Raw genomic sequence first — 20473 nt, forward strand, 5'->3', positions numbered from 1 at the left:
TGTCCTCCTTTTGAGACTCGGACGACATCTAGACGGTAGCCAATTTCATTCCAGACTGTTCGCAAGATGGTCTTCTCGGACTGTAGCTACTGCATCAGTTATCCTGGTTTTTAGCTCCTCAATATCAAGTGCTACGGGAGGAACATAGACACGATCCTTAACGTATCCCTAGATTCTCTACAGGAAAAAAATTGAGGAACTAAAATCCAGGATAACTGAAGCATTAGCAGCTACAGTCCGAAAAGACATCTTACGTACAGTCTGGGATGAAATTTGGCTACCATCTAGATGTCGTCCGAGGCTCAGAAGGAGGGCACATAGAACACTTATTATACATCATCATAAACTTGATACTTCTGTGTGTGAGTAATTTGAGGTAAAATTGGTTTGTGTGCACCATTTTTAAAAATAAAATAACTGTTCAAAATTGGGTCATTCTTTTTGAAAAACAGCCGGTATAATAATGCGAAATAATTACACTCAAAATGTATACAAAAAAAAATCACAAATTCACAAGAGAAAAGCTTTTTTAACCAGTACTCAAACTATGGATTTGTTGGTTTCGCCGAATAAGTGTAAATGATAAAACATGTCCATTTGCAATAATTTGAGGTAAAATTGGTTTGTGTGCACCATTTTTAAAAATAAAAATAACTGTTCAAAATTGGGTCATTCTTTTTGAAAAACAGTCCAAAAATTGATGTGTGTAAGCTAGACTTACAACGAGTGCAGCAGTACCTACATTTTATTATTTCTATGGCGATAGATTCTATATAGATTCATTTTAAGCGTGCCCAGTTTGGCCATGTTCAATGTCTCTACTGAGCTTGTAGAAACTGGGCTATAGTAAGATAAAAACTGAATGAATTACTGATGGCAGATACTTACTGACATACGTTTTATTCTTAATGATTGTCTGTATAATTCGCGTGCCGTTTTTGGCCACCTGTTCGATAATTGTCCGATTCAGCTGAGTGACGTCATCACGCTTCAGTTCTTCCCTCAGCAATTGGTCGAGAGCCTTCGCGTACAACTTCACCGAATCGTAGAGGTAGGCCGCATATATAGATACATACTGAAAACATAAAAGCAAGCCAATCAAGTACATATTTTAGAAGATTTTCATTGAAAAACTACAAAAAATTACTATACTAAAGGTTTTTTAAAAATGAATAACCATGAGGAATCAATTAAATTATTTTACTAATGGTTTCCTAAAAATGAATAAGGAATTGATTATGAATAAGATAACATTGAATGAGTGAGAATAAATTTGAGAAACTTGTCTAACTTGGAATAATTATTTCATCTTTGAAGGTGGTTGATATTATCACTGAATCATTTGAGTAAAAAGCAAGTTAATGGAAATCTCCACATTATTTTCAAACTTGATATTTCTATTTAAAAAATCATAATACACTAATTATCCATCTGTAGTGCTTGCAATAGAGTATTCAGAAATACGGAACACGTTATACCAATATTATCATAATAATTGAAGTGTATCATAATTATTTGATACTGTATCATGATTATTTGATACTGTATCATGATTATTTGATACTGTATCATGATTATTTGATACTGTATCATGATTATTTGATCACAAACATATACTGTGCAAACAAGCATTAATAGATTTCACAAGCTTGGATATAAATTCTAGAGTCATTTCATATTATTTCCTTAATCAGAACTAATAAATTCGTTTGGTAGGTACGGAAAGTGGGCCTTCGCAAATGAAATAATGTAAAATATGAGTTGAATAATAATGTAAAAATATGTAAGTATGTGTGTAAATATGTGTACATAATACAAACAATAAATATGTGTAAATATATAAGTATTAATAATAATGTAAAATATGAACATAAGTTGAGGAAACACTCTCAAACTGTAACACATTCTTTACTAATAACAACTACTATAAACAGGGATACGAGTACATAATATAATCTGGAGTATAGTTATCAAAATAATTCAAAGTATGAATAATGTGATATGAAAACTAATTAAAATGCAATTTATTTACAAAATTTGAAGTCCAGCGAATAAAATACAACAAACTTTGTCTAGTATTAAGAAACTCCAATTGAAACTCAACTTCAATTAATCAAAAATTTGTAGTACAGCCAACAAAATATTATAAAGTTGATTGATTTATTGAGTACTTTTTTATGTAGATTACAAAGTTTGGAGAAAGCTGGAAAAATTAATTGAAATTCAAAATAATACGTAACACATAATGTGTTTATCTTTCAAGTAGGAAAGTATCAAATTAAGAGTACATGAGAATTGATTAACCTTTAAAAAAAAAAATTATCATGATGATTATTTCGTCTAGGGCTGAGGGCATCATCAGGCTTATTAATACTACAATATTAATGCCAATATGGATATAATTACCAATCACACACTGTCAGTTGATTGTACCTTATACCATAGAGAAACAATAGCATAAGTAGATATCCCATGGTATAGGGCGTTTATGTCGCAACTTTTACTGTTATCTCAAGCCGATAGTCCACGTAGTTCTTTCCCGTGAAGCTTTATGACGCTGGTAGTCGTCTCTCATATTGTGCCGTTCATACACTCTTACCCGGTCAAAACAGTGAAAACCAACAGTAATCGATAATAATCGGCTTGAGATAACAGTAAAAGTTGCGACATAAACGCCCTATACCATGGGATATTTACTTACGCTATTGTTTCTCTATGCTTATACTTTGAAGTATAATATTATGTGTTGAATACTATTTCAATTTCAATTTGGTTCCTTCTATACAAACTATAGTATTCTGTTCGCTGTACTTCAAAGTTTTAGGGAATTGAATTTCAGACATTCTATTCCATATAACAAATTAAATTTTCATTGTTATATACTTGATCATGTTGCTTAATAGTTCTTTTTTGTAGTGTCTAAAACAAAAATATGTTTTATAAACACAAGGTAATACTTATAGATACAACAAAATACTAAAGGAAAAATGATATTGTAGATACTTTAAAGTATACAAGGGAAAAAACCCTGATATCACTTCTATATCTATGCAAAGTGCATAGTGTTTGTATATTTAACACAAACTATTCTTGTTTCTACCAATAGAAAAAGGTTTCCCAACATGATAAAAATCATAATTGGAGAGGTAATGTTTTTAATGTAGCAACTAGTAATTCGAGCTACAGCCAACAAAATACTAAGTGCCAAGCCCCGATTTCAAAATCGCATCTGTTGCCTATGGAAAGATACATTGAAGCTCCTTGTGTATCTTTTCGGATGCAACACGTTGCTTTTGAAAAGATACAAAAGAGCGTCTGTTGCCTATGGAAAGATACAATACAGCTCCTTGTGTATCTTTTCGGAATCAAAAAGTTGCTTTTTAGAAGATACAAAAGAGCATCTGTTGCCTTTGGAAAGATACATTAGAGATCCTTGAGTATCTTTTCGGATGCAACACGTTGCTTTTGAGAAGATACAAAAGAGCATCTGTTGCCTATGGAAAGATACATTAGAGCTCCTTGTGTATCTCTTTTGATGCAACACGTTGCTTTTGAGAAGATACAAAAGAGCATCTGTTGCTTATGGAAGATAATATAATATTATATTCGAAAATGTTTGATGTTTTTGAACGGGTAGTATGGAAGTCGGCCGATAGACAAGGCTACAGGACCCGGATTGTAAAGCTGCGTTTACACCAAAGTTATTGACATTTTGTTATAGATATCAATCTTATAAATTGTATTAGATTGATCAAAACTTATCATACACATGATGAACATATGTGTTTGTCAAGTTCCGATCAATCTAATAGAATCTATAAAGATTGAGTTATTAACATTTTGTTTATAACTTTGGTGTAAACGCAACTTAAGATTGTTTTATTCTATAACCCAGGTCAACCAAGAATAACCCTTTTTTGTGTAGTTGAGAATTTGATATTGTGGTAATTATTCATATTGAATAAAAATACTAAGGAATTGTCATAAACCACAGATTCATTGATACTTAGAAAGACCGGTTTCGGTTGTTAAATTCGTAGTGTTGTACAACAACACTAAAAATCTAGTTTTATCATAACATTGTAAGCATAAATTAGTCAATAGTTATCTCTTTATATATTTGTTTTATTATCTTTTACTTGTTTTCTTGGTTCTTATTTTGTACTGAAAGTAAATTTTGTTATCATGGCGAGTCTGTTGGTTAAGCCGCCATTTTGTGACACCGTTAAGTGGGAGGAGACTGTCTAGCTGGGCCAATGACAGGCGTTCATGCCCTTGACCAATAGCAGTACTCGCCTACTAGTATAAACTCTGCTGCTCTTGTATTTAGTTTTAGTTGACCGAGCGAAGTGAGGTCTAAGATCCAAGTCGACGGTTTGGCATTTCTCTTAATGTTTAAATGTTTATATGTTGCGCATTTACGGCGAAACGCGGTAATGGATTTTCATGAAATTTGACTGGTATGTTCCTTTTTTAATTACGCGTCGACGTATATACAAGGTTTTTGTGAATTTTGCATTTAAAGGATAATATAAAAAGAAAAAGGAGCCTCCTACATACGCCAATATTAGAGTAAAAATCAGACTATAGAATTATTAATCATAAATCAGCTGACAAGTGATTACACAGATGTGTGGAGAAGCCAGTCTATTGCTGTATTTCCATAAGGTCTATAGTTTCAATCAGGTACTTTTGGATGAGAATACTGCGTGAGGTTAACTGTTCACAGAACTACCAGTTTATCAGAGATTGACAATGGTGTAACAACCGAAACCGTTATTTCTAAGTATCAATAAATCTGTGGTTTTTGACAATTTCTTAGTATTTTTATTCAATAAAAATAACCCTAGTTTGAAATAAGATAGAGTGGGACAGGTTTACTAGTGATTGTCGGGAGTTTGTTGTGCGAACTGATAGTTTCTTACTTTCACGTACGAGACATTAAGGAAGATTAAGTAAATTTTGTTATCATGGCGAGTCTGTTGGTTAAGCCGCCATTTTGTGACACCGTTAAGTGGGAGGATACTGTCTAGCTGGGCCAATGGCAGGCGTTCATGCCCTCGGCCAATAGCAGTACTCGCCTACTAGTATAAATTCTGCTGCTCTTGTATTTAGTTTTAGTTTATCAGAGATTGACAATGGTGTAACAACCGAAACCAGTATTTCTAAGTATCAATAAATCTTGAATGAAAAAGACTAAGAAATTGTCAAAAAACCACAGATTTATTGATACTTAGAAAGACCGGTTTCGGTTATTACACCATTGTCAATCTCTGATTCAGATTCTGGTCTTTCTAAGTATCCATAAATCTATGGTTTTTTGACAATTTCTTAGTCTTTTTCATTCAATATGAATAATCACCACAATATCAACTTCTCAACTACACAAAAAGTATCAATGAATCTGTGGTTTTTTGACAATTTCTTAGTCTTTTTCATTCAATATGAATAATTACCACAATATTAACTTCTCAACTACACAAAAAGTATCAATAAATCTGTGGTTTTTTGACACAATTTCTTAGTCTTTTTCATCCAATATGAATAATTACCACAATATCAACTTCTCAACTACACAAAAAGTATCAATAAATCTGTGGTTTTTCGACAATTTCTAAGTCTTTTTCATTCAATATGAATAATTACCACAATATCAACTTCTCAACTATACAAAAAGTATCAATAAATCTATGATTTTTGAAAATTTCTTAGTATTTTTATTTAATACGAATACCCCTAGTTTGAAATAAGATAGAGTGGGACAGGTTTACTTGTGATTGTCGGGAGTTTGTTGTGCGAGCTGATAGTTTCTTACTTTCACGTACGAGACATTAAGGAAGATGGAGGGGAAGGTGAAGTTGAAGGGCTCGCGCTGGTTGAAGTCGCGCACTTGGTCGGTGAACTGCTGGTACTCCTCGTTGGGTGGCGACAGCACAATCACCAGCAGCGAACGCGCGCGATTGTAGAAGTCGCGCGAGTCCTCGCACGAGCCCGGCTTGCTTGTGATCGACGACCATTGTTCTGGTTCTGCAAGCAAACAATGAGAATCACAATTGAATATTGAAAATTTCACAAGAAAAAACACATCACTGTTTTGCTAATTGCTACTTTTGAAAAGTTGTGAAGATATCGATGTTGAGAAGGAGTGAGAAGTACTGTTTTTTCTCCATGAGGAAAAAGTTTGAAGCCCGAGGCGAAGCCGAGGGCATCAATTTTCCTGAGGGAGAAAAAGTATTTTTCACTCGTGATGTACACGACATTTTTCCTCCACCTACATTTTTATAAAAACTGCAAATAAAATAATTTTTAAAAACTTACGTGACCAGTAAAATTTGTTACAACATAACTTAAAAATTATCTTAAAATAATCTTATAGTCAGACAGTTCACCGCCGACAGCGCTATCGGTCGGCAAAAGTTGTAACAACAATGGCCGCCGACTCGACTACAACACCATGATGAAGTTCCCGTTTCAAATTTGATTAGTTAATGAGGAATATTCGTTGGTTGGTATTTTGAATAAAATGAAAAAGTTTTCTCAGGAAAACATATTTTTTCCGATCATTACTTTTTGAGATATGAGCGCCTAAAGTTTAAATTTTTGGGACAGAACATTTCAAATTCGGTAAGAGATAAATCCATGAAATTTAGAGGATAAATTCTTCATGGTATCGTTGATTGAATAAAACAAAAATTTTCTAAAAAAATATCAATTTTGAGGAAGTTATTCAATTTATTAAAAAAACCTTTTTGTTAAGTTAATTTTGGTAAATTGAATAAGTTGTTATTCAATTTACTAAAAATAACTTTTTGTTGAGTTAATTTTGGTAAATTGCATAGCTTTCTCAAAAATTGATATTTTTAGAAAATTCTTGTTTTATTCAATCAACAATACCATGAAGAATTTATCCTCTAAATTTCATGGAGTTATCTCTTACCGAATTTGAAATGTTCTGTCCCAAAACTTTAAACTTTAGGCGCTTATATCTCAAAAAGTAATGATCGGAAAAAATGTATTCCTAAGAAAACTTGTTCATTTTGATGCTTGATGATATACAAATCGAAAAACATTGAAAAATATCACCAGTAGAAAGTTTCTTTTTAGCCTTTGCACAGCCTTAAGAATGACCAAGCATGTAGGTGAGAATTAAAATCGGTAAAGAGCAATAGGAACAGTCACACTGAACGCGTGAACTTGCTGATGCATTCAGTATGAACAGCTACATGCAAGTCAACGTGTTTCAATGGCACTTTTCAAATTTTGTTTTTCGGCTCATGCATGATTTGACGTGCACTTGCACATATACACGTTCAATGTGATCACACCCTTATTTGGCTTGCTGTAACGAAGAGATAAAGATAATTTGCAAGTCTTTATCATGAAAGAAATCACACCCTTATTCGACTTGCTGTAACGAAGAGATAAAGATAATTTGCAAGTCTTTATCATGAAAGAAATCACACCCTTATTCGACTTGCTGTAACGAAGAGATGAAGATAATTTGCAAGTCTTTATCATGAAAGAAATCACACCCTTATTCGACTTGCTGTAACGAAGAGATAAAGATAATTTGCAAATCTTTATCATGAAAAAATCGGTTCTATAATAACTGTAGCTTGTTACCTCGTATGGAAAAACGCACCAGAAATAATGCAACGTTTCCTGGGAGGGCGCTGAAGAACGCATTATTTATTGACGTACAGCGCGTGTGAAGACATATTGTTTAAAAGTTGAGAAGAAATCTAAATTTCATATATTTTCCAAAATCTCTTGCATGAAAAGATTATAATAGGAAGAAATTTGAGAAAATGGAGAGAAATTATCTTATAGAGGTTTGGAAGGTTATGACATAATATGCGTTCTTAAGGATACCTTCATGTAAGAAAAATTGTAGAGTAAAGTTTTCCAAATATTTTCGTGCAAACAAACTGTTAAATAATTATCTTAGACGGGTTTCAAACTACAAGCGATATAAAAAAAATCTCTGAAAATATTGGCGGCCATCTTGTTTTCAAGGTGTTTGCCAGTGATATCGACTTATCATGTGTTAATAGTCTCATCATTTTATTAGTCTAACGTCAAACATTATTAGTTCTCATACTAGTCCTCTAGAGACATTTTCCACGGTTGTTACCAAAAAATGACCACAGAGTGCTTTTTTTAGTACATTTGCGCCCAGACTACATATGTTATGAAATGAAAAAATTCTTTATTAGGCGGAGTTAGGACTTTTAAGTCCTCTCTACCACTCAACCTCAAGATAATGCAAAGCTTTGACACGTTATCCAGAAAACGAAAAATAACTAATGAAGTTTCATAAACGAATTAGAAGTTGACGAAATTCTCAAGGGATTAGAAGAGATAGAATGGTACTTACGCCATAAGTAATGTACAGCATCCTTGACAGAATAGGTGTTTTGGTCGACATATATCACCATGTACTCTCCATTTTCAAATAATCCGAATACTTGCATGGTGGCCATCATCTCGATTAGAGCGCGCCGAGATCCAAAAAATACATAAACTGAAAAACAAATCAACTGTTGAGATTCAATCTAATAAAATATTGAGATCGTTGGAACGTATCTTTGTAAATTGCATTTTTTTTTGTTTGAATGAATATATTTTGTCTGTCTGAATGAGAATAATATAATCACTGTTTTCTCACACGTTCACTTGATACAGTTAACTTAATTTATTTATTTATTAATACATTGATAGATACAATATAATTCTCAACTATGAATGATTGGGAGAGGAACAACAGGCTTAAAGCCCAAAACTGTTCCTTTCCAAAATTTAGATAGAAATAGTCCAAAAATAGGATAATGCTTACACTTCATGATTTTTTTCCAAAATATTTATAAACTAGGAATTTGGAATTTAAATTAAGTGGGAATCTGTATTGAAGATACAGGAAAACAGAAGACTTTTAGGTACTCCATAACTGATTCGGTACTAGATAATCAATTAAAAACAAATACAGAATTATAAAACAAGGAAACTGTACCCTTTGAGGTACTAAATTAATTCAAAACAAGAAAATAGGTAGGCCTACGCTTTTAGGACCAAGTCACACAAAGCGTTTTTCAGGTGTTTCAGACGAGTGGACAGGGCATCAGGAAGCTCTCCAATTGGCTGATTATCAGCTGATTCCCGAACGCCAACCCAATCAGCCAATTGAAGATTCTTAAAACGATTCGTGTGGCTTGGCCCTGAAAGCGTATTTTCTTGTTTTGAATTAGTTGACCGAGCAAAGTGAGGTCTAAGATTCAAGTCGAGGATTTTGCACTTCTCTTTATGTTTATATGTTTTTATTTTTGTTTATATTTATGTTCCGCATTTACAGCGAAACGCAGCAATAGATTTTCATGAAATTTGACAGATGGGTTTCTTTTTGAATTTCGCGTCGACGTATGCATTTATGGTTTTTTGAAATTTTGCATTTTAAGGATAAAACAATAGGAAAAGGAGTCTCCTTTGAACGCCAATATTACCGTAAAAATCAGACTTTAGAATTATTCATCATAAATCAGCTGTCTAGTGGACTATAATACTATGCGTTCAAAAACATCGAACATCTTGAAAATGTATCTTTCCATCAACGTTAGTAGACAGTTGCAGCCAGACCTGATAACAGCGCTCACACTCACATTCCGGGACGACACGTCACGGTACGATAGGACAGAAAGCTCTATGTTTATTTAGACTTTTTTCTAAACATTTTAAATTGATAAATTATTTATTAAATTTTGAGAAAACATAACAACATGTCAATGTTGTTAACTTACTGAGCGCGAGGTCTACTGTTCACAGAACTACTAGTTAATCAGAACCTAAAAGGGTACAGGTTCCTTGTTTTACATTATACTGTATTTGTTTTCAAAATGTATTTGTCTGAAAAATCACTTTAATACTTAATAATTAATTCAAAACAAATAATGTAGAACAAGAATACAGGTACTTAATGATTATAAAAAATGTATGAATTCAGGGCTACTTCCTTGTATTTTAAAGGGTACTATAATTCTATTTTATACTTAAACTTAATGATTAATTGAAAACCAAAAATGTGGAAATAGATTATAAAAATGTTACTCACTCCTAGTTCCGTTCCTGGTCTCCCTGATGAGTTCATACCAGTATCCATTCTTACAGCAGGTGAGTCCATTCACACAACACGCATGCCTATCGAGTACCTCGTTAAAATGATTCACAGTCAATTTGTTATCTAGCGCCTCTTTTCTAAGTGTCTTTGCTACTATCTTCCAATCCGTTTCAGTAATAATTGAGAATTTGTACCAATTGTAATATTTCAATAATGAGATCAACGATTTCGTTACCTGCAAATTACCAAACAACGTTATTAGTTTAAAGAACAAATACAAATAAATTTTATTTAATTATTTCCATTATATTTTTTTCGGAAATTAACCTACTCAACTATGGGAAACCCATGTTCTAGAGCAGGTGTAGTAGTGATACAATCAATTTAGAGTGGGGGTGAAAATACATTGGCTAAGTGAGCTCATATATTGTTCGAAATTATGTTTTCAAATAAACAAATAAACAATCAATAAAATGTACATAATATTCAAAAATACAATATATGAAATTTACTACAAATGTAAATAAATAAGTTGCATTTTTTCGGAAATTAACCTACTCAACTATGGGAAACCCATGTTCTAGAGCAGGTGTAGTAGTAATACAGTTAAATTTAGAGTGGGGGTGCAAATACATTGGGTAAGTGAGCTCACATATTGTTCGAAATTATGAGTTCATACCAGTATCCATTCTTACAGCAGGTGAGTCCATTCACACAACACGCATGCCTATCGAGTACCTCGTTAAAATGATTCACAGTCAATTTGTTATCTAGCGCCTCTTTTCTAAGTGTCTTTGCTACTATCTTCCAATCCGTTTCAGTAATAATTGAGAATTTGTACCAATTGTAATATTTCAATAATGAGATCAACGATTTCGTTACCTGCAAATTACCAAACAACTTCATTAGTTTAAAGAACAAATACAAATAAATTTTATTTCCATTAATATACAAAAAAATCTGGTGTGGTACACTCACACAACTTTCCTTGCTCATATTTGAAACTACGATCAGACTTTTGATATGTGTATATATAATTGTTTCCAGAGTACTTTTTCCTTTGTGTAAATTGTGGAATTCGATGATTTTTTTCAGATGAAATATCTCGACTATGTGTTCTTTTTATGAAGTGCGCTACCTACCTACCTCATGCACGAGAAGGAGGTTACTAAGTCCATTTCTCAAGGATGGAGTGGACCCCCCATTAGTTTCCCAGTAAGGAGAAAAAATAAAATGTACATAATATTCAAAAATTCAATATATGAATTTTACTACAAATATAAATAAATAAATTGCATTTTTCGGAAATTAACCTACTCAACTATGGGAAACCCATGTTCTAGAGCAGGTGCAGTAGTAAAACTATCAAATTTAGAGTGGGGGTGAAAATACATTGGGTAAGTGAGCTCATATATTGTTCGAAATTATGTTTTCAAATAAACAAATAAACAATCAATAAATGTACATAATATTCAAAAATACAATATATGAAATTTACTACAATGTAAATAAATAAGTTGCATTTTTTCGGAAATTAACCTACTCAACTATGGGAAACCCATGTTCTAGAGCAGGTGTAGTAGTAATACAATCAAATTTAGAGTGGGGGTGCAAATACATTGGGTAAGTGAGCTCACATATTGTTCGAAATTATGTTTTCCTACAGTTACCTTGAAAAGTGACCATTCCTGCACTGATTACAGAACGCAAAGAATCACTTTTCCGCTCTAGTGCGCAAAGTATTACTTTGCGTACTCTTAATACTTTGCGTATTATCTTGCAGCTGTTGACATTGTTGGCGTGTATTTTGAATGTGAATTTGTTCTATCTATATTTTTTCTGATTTTCAAATGAATAAAAATGAGAACTCATTAAATTATACATTTATAATATTATTAATTATTCGTTATTTCAAATAATATTTTTTTCATTCATAAATTGGTTGAAAAATTATTTAGAAATTAAGATTTACTCAAAATTATTCAGATTTTCAAATTAATTGGATTAATTTAATTTTTAATTTGAATAAATTATAGATTATTAATTTTCAATTGGATTATGAAGTTTAAAATAAATTAAAGTTGTTATTAATAACACAATTATGCAGACAAACATTTGATAGATTTCAGCCATCATTTTACCCATAATCAACCACTTTTCATATTCAATGGTAACTGTAGGAAAAAATTTAATGTGAAATACGTGCGCAAAGTTCCTATGCTGCACTCAAGAAACCATTCCGCCCTCGCCTACGGCTCGGGCGTAAACGTTTCTTTCGGTGCAGCAAACTGTCACTTTGCGCACTAGTTGCACAAATAACTATTTCTATATTATTTCTTTCAGTTGTTGTGATCCAGTTTTTAACGGCGCATTTAAATTTTCTTGAGTTTTCTATTATCTTGAACAATAATATAATAATCAATAATAATGATAAACAATAAACAACAAACAAAAATATAGTTCAATAATGCGAAACTTATACGCGTATGCAGATACTCGGTTTAGGGCCGTTTGCACAGTGACTGTTTAAACTAAATTTAAACAGATAAATGTCAGCTGTTCGTTTAAACCCCGTATGAAACACATTATAAGAAATGGAACCATATCTACAAGTAAACGTGGTTTAGCGTTAAACGTAGATGGCAACATAGCATATGGCTCAATGTACCTATAATATTGTATTCTAGGTACCTTGATAGGACCCTTACAGTTTACGATTAAGGCCCGGTTGCACAAAGACCTGTTAAATGTTAATCACGATTAAATTCCACAAGAACTAATCAGAGAAGGGTTTTCTTAGAAGAAGGCTTCTCTGCTTGGTTCTCATGGCTTTTAATCGGGATTAAAAGTTAACAGACTTGTGTGCAACCGGGGTGTAAGTGAAACAGTTGAAACCAGGATATGTGTTATGCTATACGGTTTGAAAATCAGTCTAGAAATATATTGAGATCAATAGAGATAAATTTTAAAAGAAACAACAAATAAAAAGTGGATGACTAAGGAATGAATTTGAAATATCTACAATGCTACACTATTTAATTTTCTCTGATAATTATGTAATTATTGCTATTTCATCTCAAGCTTCTAAACACATTCTATTGCAACGCCATATTCATCTAGATGGTAAGGCGATTGTTTTACCCATGAGAACTTATTTTAAAAACCTTTGAAATTAAGCTGGGTTCACACCAAAGTTATTAACAAAATGTTAATAACTTAATCCTTATAGATTCTATTATATTGAACGGAACTTGAAAAACACATATGTTCATCATGTGTATGATAAGTTATATTCAATCCAATAGAATCTATAAGAATTAAGTTATTAACATTTTGTTACTAACTTTGGTTTAAACGCAGCTTTAGGCATAGTATCAAGAAAGTAGGTGGTGTGGAAAATAGGAGATAATGAAACAACATAGAACAAAAATAATTGGAGGAATCTGATGAAGTTGATGCTCAGATAGTTGATTTTAAATTCTAAGATTGAAAATTTAAAATTTAAAATGGATTTTTGTTTTACCTGAGTATCAGGAGGGTCAGTCCTTGCAAAAGTAGGTACTTCTGATGCCTTAGGATCAGAACATTTCTGAAACAAATAAAAAATTAAAAGATGAATCGTCTATTCGAGCATAAAATATTTCAATACTAAAGAATATAATGTAAATAAATATATTAAACTAGTTGAGTTTATGAACTATTTTGTTGAGGAATACTTGTATTTTTGTGAAAATTAAAGTAAGCTTAGGCTACCCTCATTTTAAGCTTTGTTTTATCACTCACGACATATCAACAACTCACTTGAAAATGGCATTAATATGTCTAAACTTGTTGTGAGTGATAAAACATCTTTTTAAAAAGGTACTTTGATTTTTTTTTAATTTTCACTAGTTAAATTTGTATTAAACCCTTTAATTTGTATTAAATGAAAGGTCATTACTTTGTCTAAAGATACATAGATGAAAACTCTTAGTTCAATGTAAATGAAAATGGAGGAGTTGAGTCTTTGATACAGGTTATGTCACTTGAAGAACTAGCTGAAAAGGTTAAGAGGGTTGAATGACAAGCTTCCAGTCATCGAATATTGACGTATGGGTTAATCGCTTCTTTCGGCCGACAAATATTTGCAGAGTCGATGAGAATTGAATTCCTAACGAGTGCTGAGAAGGTTGATCAACTTTGCCGGCGACAATCAACTGGATGAAAACGTCTAAGAAAAAAGTCAGGTCAGGCAAGGAGGGAAAAACCATCAAAGGCTGGACAAACAACACCGATGGAAACAAGTCGATGTTGTTTATGAGCGGACGACGAAATACCCCTCCACAACAGCTTTCAACCCTGACAACAACAACTTTCAACAACTCAAACCTACCCTTACAACAACATTTATTGAAATTGTGTTTTGAGACGGAGCTGTCAATAAATATCAACAGAAGCCAATTGCTGAAGTTCTCAAATAAAATAAGTAACTTGGATGACCGGACATTAACCTACACAATTTAATCTATCTTCTCATTCATTTTATTTATTTTTTTCGTCTTTTTTGGCCACATAGGACCACTTGAGTCAATCAACTAAAATCGTCCTTGGTTCTGAAGCTGTCTGGCTTTTCGATCAGCCCAATATTTCTTCATTCTCTCGGATCGTTGTCGTCTTTCTGCATCAGTGATTACAATCTCCCTGTGCATTTTTGGCAAATTGAATATTTGCATTTTAAGTGAATGGTTTATTTTCACTTCATCAATGGCATCCTCGATTTCCAAGCCTATTTCTTGAAGATCCTGTTCTAGTTCATCAACATACTTGGATTTGTATTAATATTTTATGTTATGACAAATCCAAATTGGTAGGCTCCACTTTTTTACTCTTGACTTTTGTTGCCCTAACCACTGCGACACCATACGCTTATATAACATACTTGCCACATTTTATTTTATTGTATTAAGTTAGCAAATATTAAGAAATTAAGACAGTCTATTTCTCAAAACCTATTCTATTTATTCTCATAGAATCTCTATTTATTTATTCATTTACATTAACCAATGCACATATCAAATACATGATTAGTAAAGGACCAACAGGCCTAGCCCTAAACTGCTCCCTTTCCAAATTTTGATAGTAGTAAGCCAATGTCTAAAAGAGGTTAAAATGTCTAAACATCTTGACTGACAATATGTTAGCAATCCCAAGTTTATAACAAATTATTTTTTGAAAGTGTCCTTCTGCAGTGGAATCAAATTTCATGCAACCAAGTCCCAGAGATATTGCAACAAGTTTATCTAATTATTCTAATTAATATTACAATTTAATCTATCTTCTCATTCATTTCATTTTATTGTATTAAGTTAGAAAATATTAAGAAACAGGCTATTTCTCAAAACCTATTCTAGTTATTCTCATAGAATCTTGACTGACAATATGTTAGCAATCCCAAGTTTATAACAAATTATTTTTTGAAAGTGTCCTTCTGCAGTGGAATCAAATTTCATGCAACCATGATTTAAAGTTCCAGAGATATTGCAACAAGTTTATCTAATTATTCTAATTAAAATTACAATTTTATCTGATATAATCAACATTTTGATTTGGACTGAACAGAGTAAATTAATTGGAAATGCAAATTTCATGCAACCATGATTTAAAGTTCCAGAGATATTGCAACAAGTTTATCTGATTATTCTAATTAATATTACAATTTTATCTGATATAATCAACATTTTGATTTGGACTGAACAGAGTAAATTAATTGGAAATGGGACAGTATTGTAATTGTAAACTATCTAATATTTTCTGTAATTGATGTACAGTAGTAGTTTTAGTTTTTTTGGGAAATAAACGTTAATTTATTTATTTATTGGACATGGCCCTGTTGTGCCTCTCCTCAAGTCAAGTATTTGTACAAAATTTATTAAACAAATAAATAATCGTTAATATTATTAATCTAAGTTTTATTATTAATCTATCTAAATTTAAAATTGTTTGTTTTATTCTGATTTGTATATTCAGATTGATGATTTAGTGTATAAATTGAAATGCACATAACCTACCTACATAATATTTGGACAATTGAAGACAAAATCAGGAAATTGAAGAAGTTTTGGGCAATAGCCTGTTTTTCTTTTCCTACTACTGTATTGTTTACTCTATCCAATGAATAAATAAATATATAAATAGGTTACTCTATGAACAACAGTATTCCGCAGAAGAATCTGAATAGAAATTTCACCTAGGAAATGTGTTACTTTTCAATATCAATATTGTATCAGATACAGTATCAGTACTGTAGAAGTGTGACTTCAACTTATCGTTGTTATGTTATGTTTCGACAATAAAATTTTATCTATTTATTTATCAACATACCAGATGTGTAGGCTTTGTAATCAGTCTGAAGAGACTGCTAAGCATATCATACTGGATTGAGAAAGTCTTGAAGCTAGAATGTGAGCTCCGTTTGGCTGTAAGCAACCAGGTGAGGAATGGGATGTTGATATAGGGAAACTCCTGGATCTTGTAGAGGACACGGGAGTTGGTTGGCCTAACTAACATACTTGGGAACACAATAAGCTTCGGTTGACGTGTGAGGTTCTTCGAACCTTTGGATCTTTGAATCCGTCCCTTCAAAACATAAACATACAATACTGTATCAAATCAATACAGTATTTGGCTTGGTGAGATCAATTTACAAGCCCTTACAAATCCTAACAAGGGTTCTTTTCCGTTTACAAACCCTATAACAGGTTGTCAGTATAAGACTGTCCTGAAATCTCCGATAACAATGCGATTGTGATATTCTATCTAACGGAAAGTAAACAGTGAAGCATAAGGGGGTATCCTTGAACTTAGCATGCTATATACAAATAACAATTTGTTCAGTCTAATCGTATTCCAACAAAAGGAGAGCTCGTGAAAATGTGATGCAAATCTCTACTACTACCTAAACCTAAATAAACAAGAATTAGCTATCTTCATACATCTATTATTAATTTAAACAGAGTTTTATTAAACAGTGAAGCATAAGGGGGTATTCTTGAACTTAGAATGCCATATACAAATAACAATTTGTTCAGTCTAATCGTATTCCAACAGAAGGAGAGCTCGTGAAAATGTGATGTAAATCTCTACTACTACCTAGACCTAAATAAACAAGAATTAGCTATCTTCATACATCTATTATTAATTTATAAAAGAAAATAGAAATCGAAGAACCCTTTTTGAAATTATTTAGTAACAAAGGGTATTAAGATTTCTATTTTTAATTATATTCAAGAGTAGCCCTAAAGAAGAAAGATAATTCTATGATTTAGTATGTACCCTACCGTATTCTTATTTAGTATCAAATGTACTGAACTAAGTACAATTAGAGCTATTTGGATTCAAACTTCTTTGTTCAATTCATTTTATTGTGATTTATTACTGATTTTATCAGGATGGGCACGTTGAACTGTCGGTCCCGGCTGAAGTATGACAGTCGTTATGCCCAATTACGGCTTGAATGATATATTCAGGCGGTGGGACCTTCCCGCAAGGGACTCCCCACCAACAAAAGCTATACGAATTTACTTTTACTGATCTTATAGGATTTTTTACATTTTTTCATGATGACTGTCATTATGTTAATCTCAGAGGCTGACCATTAATTTTCATTTCACGATTGAATATCAAACAATGAAGAACTATGAAAGCTTCAATTATTTTGTAAGAAATATTTTAATGAAAAATTGAAACTGTACTTCATCCAAGTATTGTATTCATAGTTTAAAGGAGACATTCCAATCTTCTAGTATAATTCCCTGAAAATGCTTGATTATTTAATCTGTAGAAGACCCGTGGAAAATACAGTTGATTACATGAAGATTACTGTAGTGTATTCATACTTGGAAGAGGATATTGCAAGCTTCTAGTATAATTCCCTGAAAGATGCTTGATTTTTTAATATTCAAAGGACGAGGAAAATACAGCTGATTAGCCTACATAAAGAATAATACTGAAATAGAAAGAAAAAGAAAAATCTCAGTACCCTTTTCGAATTATTTAATCACAACATGTTTCGGACATTGATGCCATTTTCAAGTGATATGAAGTAAATAAATAAATACTGCTGGAAGATTCTTATTTTGATCATATGTTAGTGTATTCATATGATTTTATGAACTAAAACTATAAATTGTGAATTTGAATTCGCATGATTCTAACATATGATCAAAATAAGAATCTTCCAGCAGTATTTATTTATTTACTTGATATCACTTGAAAATGGCATCAATGTCCGAAACATGTTGTGATTAAATAATTCAAAAAGGGTACTGAGATTTTTCTTTTTCTTTCTATTTCTATAAAAAGTAGCCCTATACAGAAAAGAGAGAATAATACTGTACTGTATTCATACTCTAAAGATAAAATTCTAAGCTTCTAGTATAATTCTTGAAAATTCTTGATTTGATCTGTAAAATACGAGGAAAATACAGTTAAGACTATGCTACAAAATGAGAGTCATTTATCTGTTGACATATAAGAGATAACAACAATATTCAATTGCTATCAAATTTCTAATAATTATTGACATGTACACTACATTGTTATGGTTACAAATAGGAGTCATGCTCTGTTTACGGACAATTTTGCAAAAACGTTAGCTGCATATTTTTGGCCGAGAAGTCAGCTCACAAATGCCAAATGACATCTTCTGCCAAATGTCTTCTTCTTAAATGAGTGGACCAATGTGATCTCCCTCTCACTCTCTCTCACTCTTTTACTCCTCTAAACCGGCCACGGGTCACCGCACAAAAAACTCAAAAAGTGATAACTATTCTAAAATTAGCGACCGAATACAATTCAACTGAGACAGGACGGTGTGTTCGAATTTAATAATGTGGTCATTGTCGTTGAAGGAATTATTTTATCTTGTGAAACATTTAATAACATTTTCGTTGGAATACTATTGAAAGCTCCTTGCTTTTGAGTATTATTTATTCGAACATAACTTTAGATTTATTTATTTATTCAGAGACAATAGATACAATCCAGGTGAAAAGTAAAGCCGTGTCTACACTGAACAAATGTTCGACAAACATTTTTGTTGAAAAATATTGGGCAAATTTTGTTATGTTTGACAAACAATGTTTGCCCGTGGCCAGTGTGGACGCGCGTCACCAAACAAAATATTTGTAAGTGGGAAGAACAGGTTTTATGTTTTACAGCTGTTAGCTCTGAAAATGTTTGGAAAAACAGTAATTTTTTGTTTGACAAACAATGATTGTCCAACTTTTTAAAATGTTTGTCCCTCAGCTCCTCAACAAACATGTTTTCCGAACATATATGTCGAACATTTCTTCAGTGTGAACACGACTTGACAGGCATTCTCCCGTGTTCATCATGATGGAGCTGTTTATAACAATTATTAAAGAAAAAAATGGTACGGAAAAGTTTAATTATTGAGGATAATGATTTCATGTAATAAACACATTATCACACCTTCAATCATGATAAACCTGAAATAAATTCTCTATCTGAATGATTCTTTATCTGGGTACTGTAGCTCTACAATATTTTTATCTGAATTGAACTTCATTTTACACTACAAATGGAAATAAATTGGAAGTTGCATTTGTTCAAATGATTATTAAATAATAATTATTATTAAACGAAATTAAACGAAAATCCCAATTGATTGCTGTAAATCACCCCGAAGACTTCTGCTACTGCAAATATTGACAACAGAGTAAACAGCTAGATGGAAATTTGATGAGCGCTACTATTCAAACATTATGAGTCAAAAGATACACAATTTCTTTTAAAAAAGTGATGGAGCGGAAAAAAAGCAGATAGAATAGAAGATAAAAGGAAGACAATAAGAGGAAAATAGATAGGTGAATAAAAGCAGTTTGAAAAAAGTGAAAATATAATCCGCATAAGTTCTAATGGTTTATTTTTATTAATTAATTTTTGTATAGTGGCGTTCATCGAATTTCCATCTAGCTGTTTACCCTGTTGTCAATATTTGCAGTAGCAGAAGTCTTCGGGGTGAATTACTGCATTCAATTGGGATTTTCGTTTAATAATAATTATACATTTTACACTGCTCACAAAACATGTAAGACAAGTGACAAGTGTACATTGAATGCAAAAGTCTTGAACCACAAGTTGCTTTACTTGTAAAGTTGGTAGTTAGTCAACCAGAGGTGGTAAACTTGGGGCAAGTTTGATGCACAATGAAAACATTCAGTATTTGACGACTTGCGAACTAGGACTTAGTAACATCAAGATAACTGTGAATACATTAGAAGTTTCTTCAGAACTTGAGATTTCTTTTATAGACCTAATATACTCAACTACTTGAGAAAAATAATCTCCAAAACTTGAAAATGA

General features: G+C 32.1%; 1 protein-coding gene across 1 annotated transcript in view; it reads right to left on the bottom strand.

Annotated features, from left to right (window-relative positions):
- The window catches only part of LOC111059783 (receptor-type guanylate cyclase Gyc76C), a 319606-nt gene that overhangs the window by 45150 nt on the left and 253983 nt on the right, over positions 1–20473 (bottom strand). The window contains 6 exon segments of the mRNA XM_039436866.1: positions 889–1075; positions 5816–6027; positions 8378–8524; positions 10103–10140; positions 10788–10990; positions 13632–13697. Of these exon segments, the coding sequence (XP_039292800.1) occupies positions 889–1075; positions 5816–6027; positions 8378–8524; positions 10103–10140; positions 10788–10990; positions 13632–13697 (853 nt within the window).

This window comes from Nilaparvata lugens, chromosome 10 (genome assembly GCF_014356525.2).
Source record: "Nilaparvata lugens isolate BPH chromosome 10, ASM1435652v1, whole genome shotgun sequence".
NCBI lineage: Eukaryota > Metazoa > Arthropoda > Insecta > Hemiptera > Delphacidae > Nilaparvata > Nilaparvata lugens.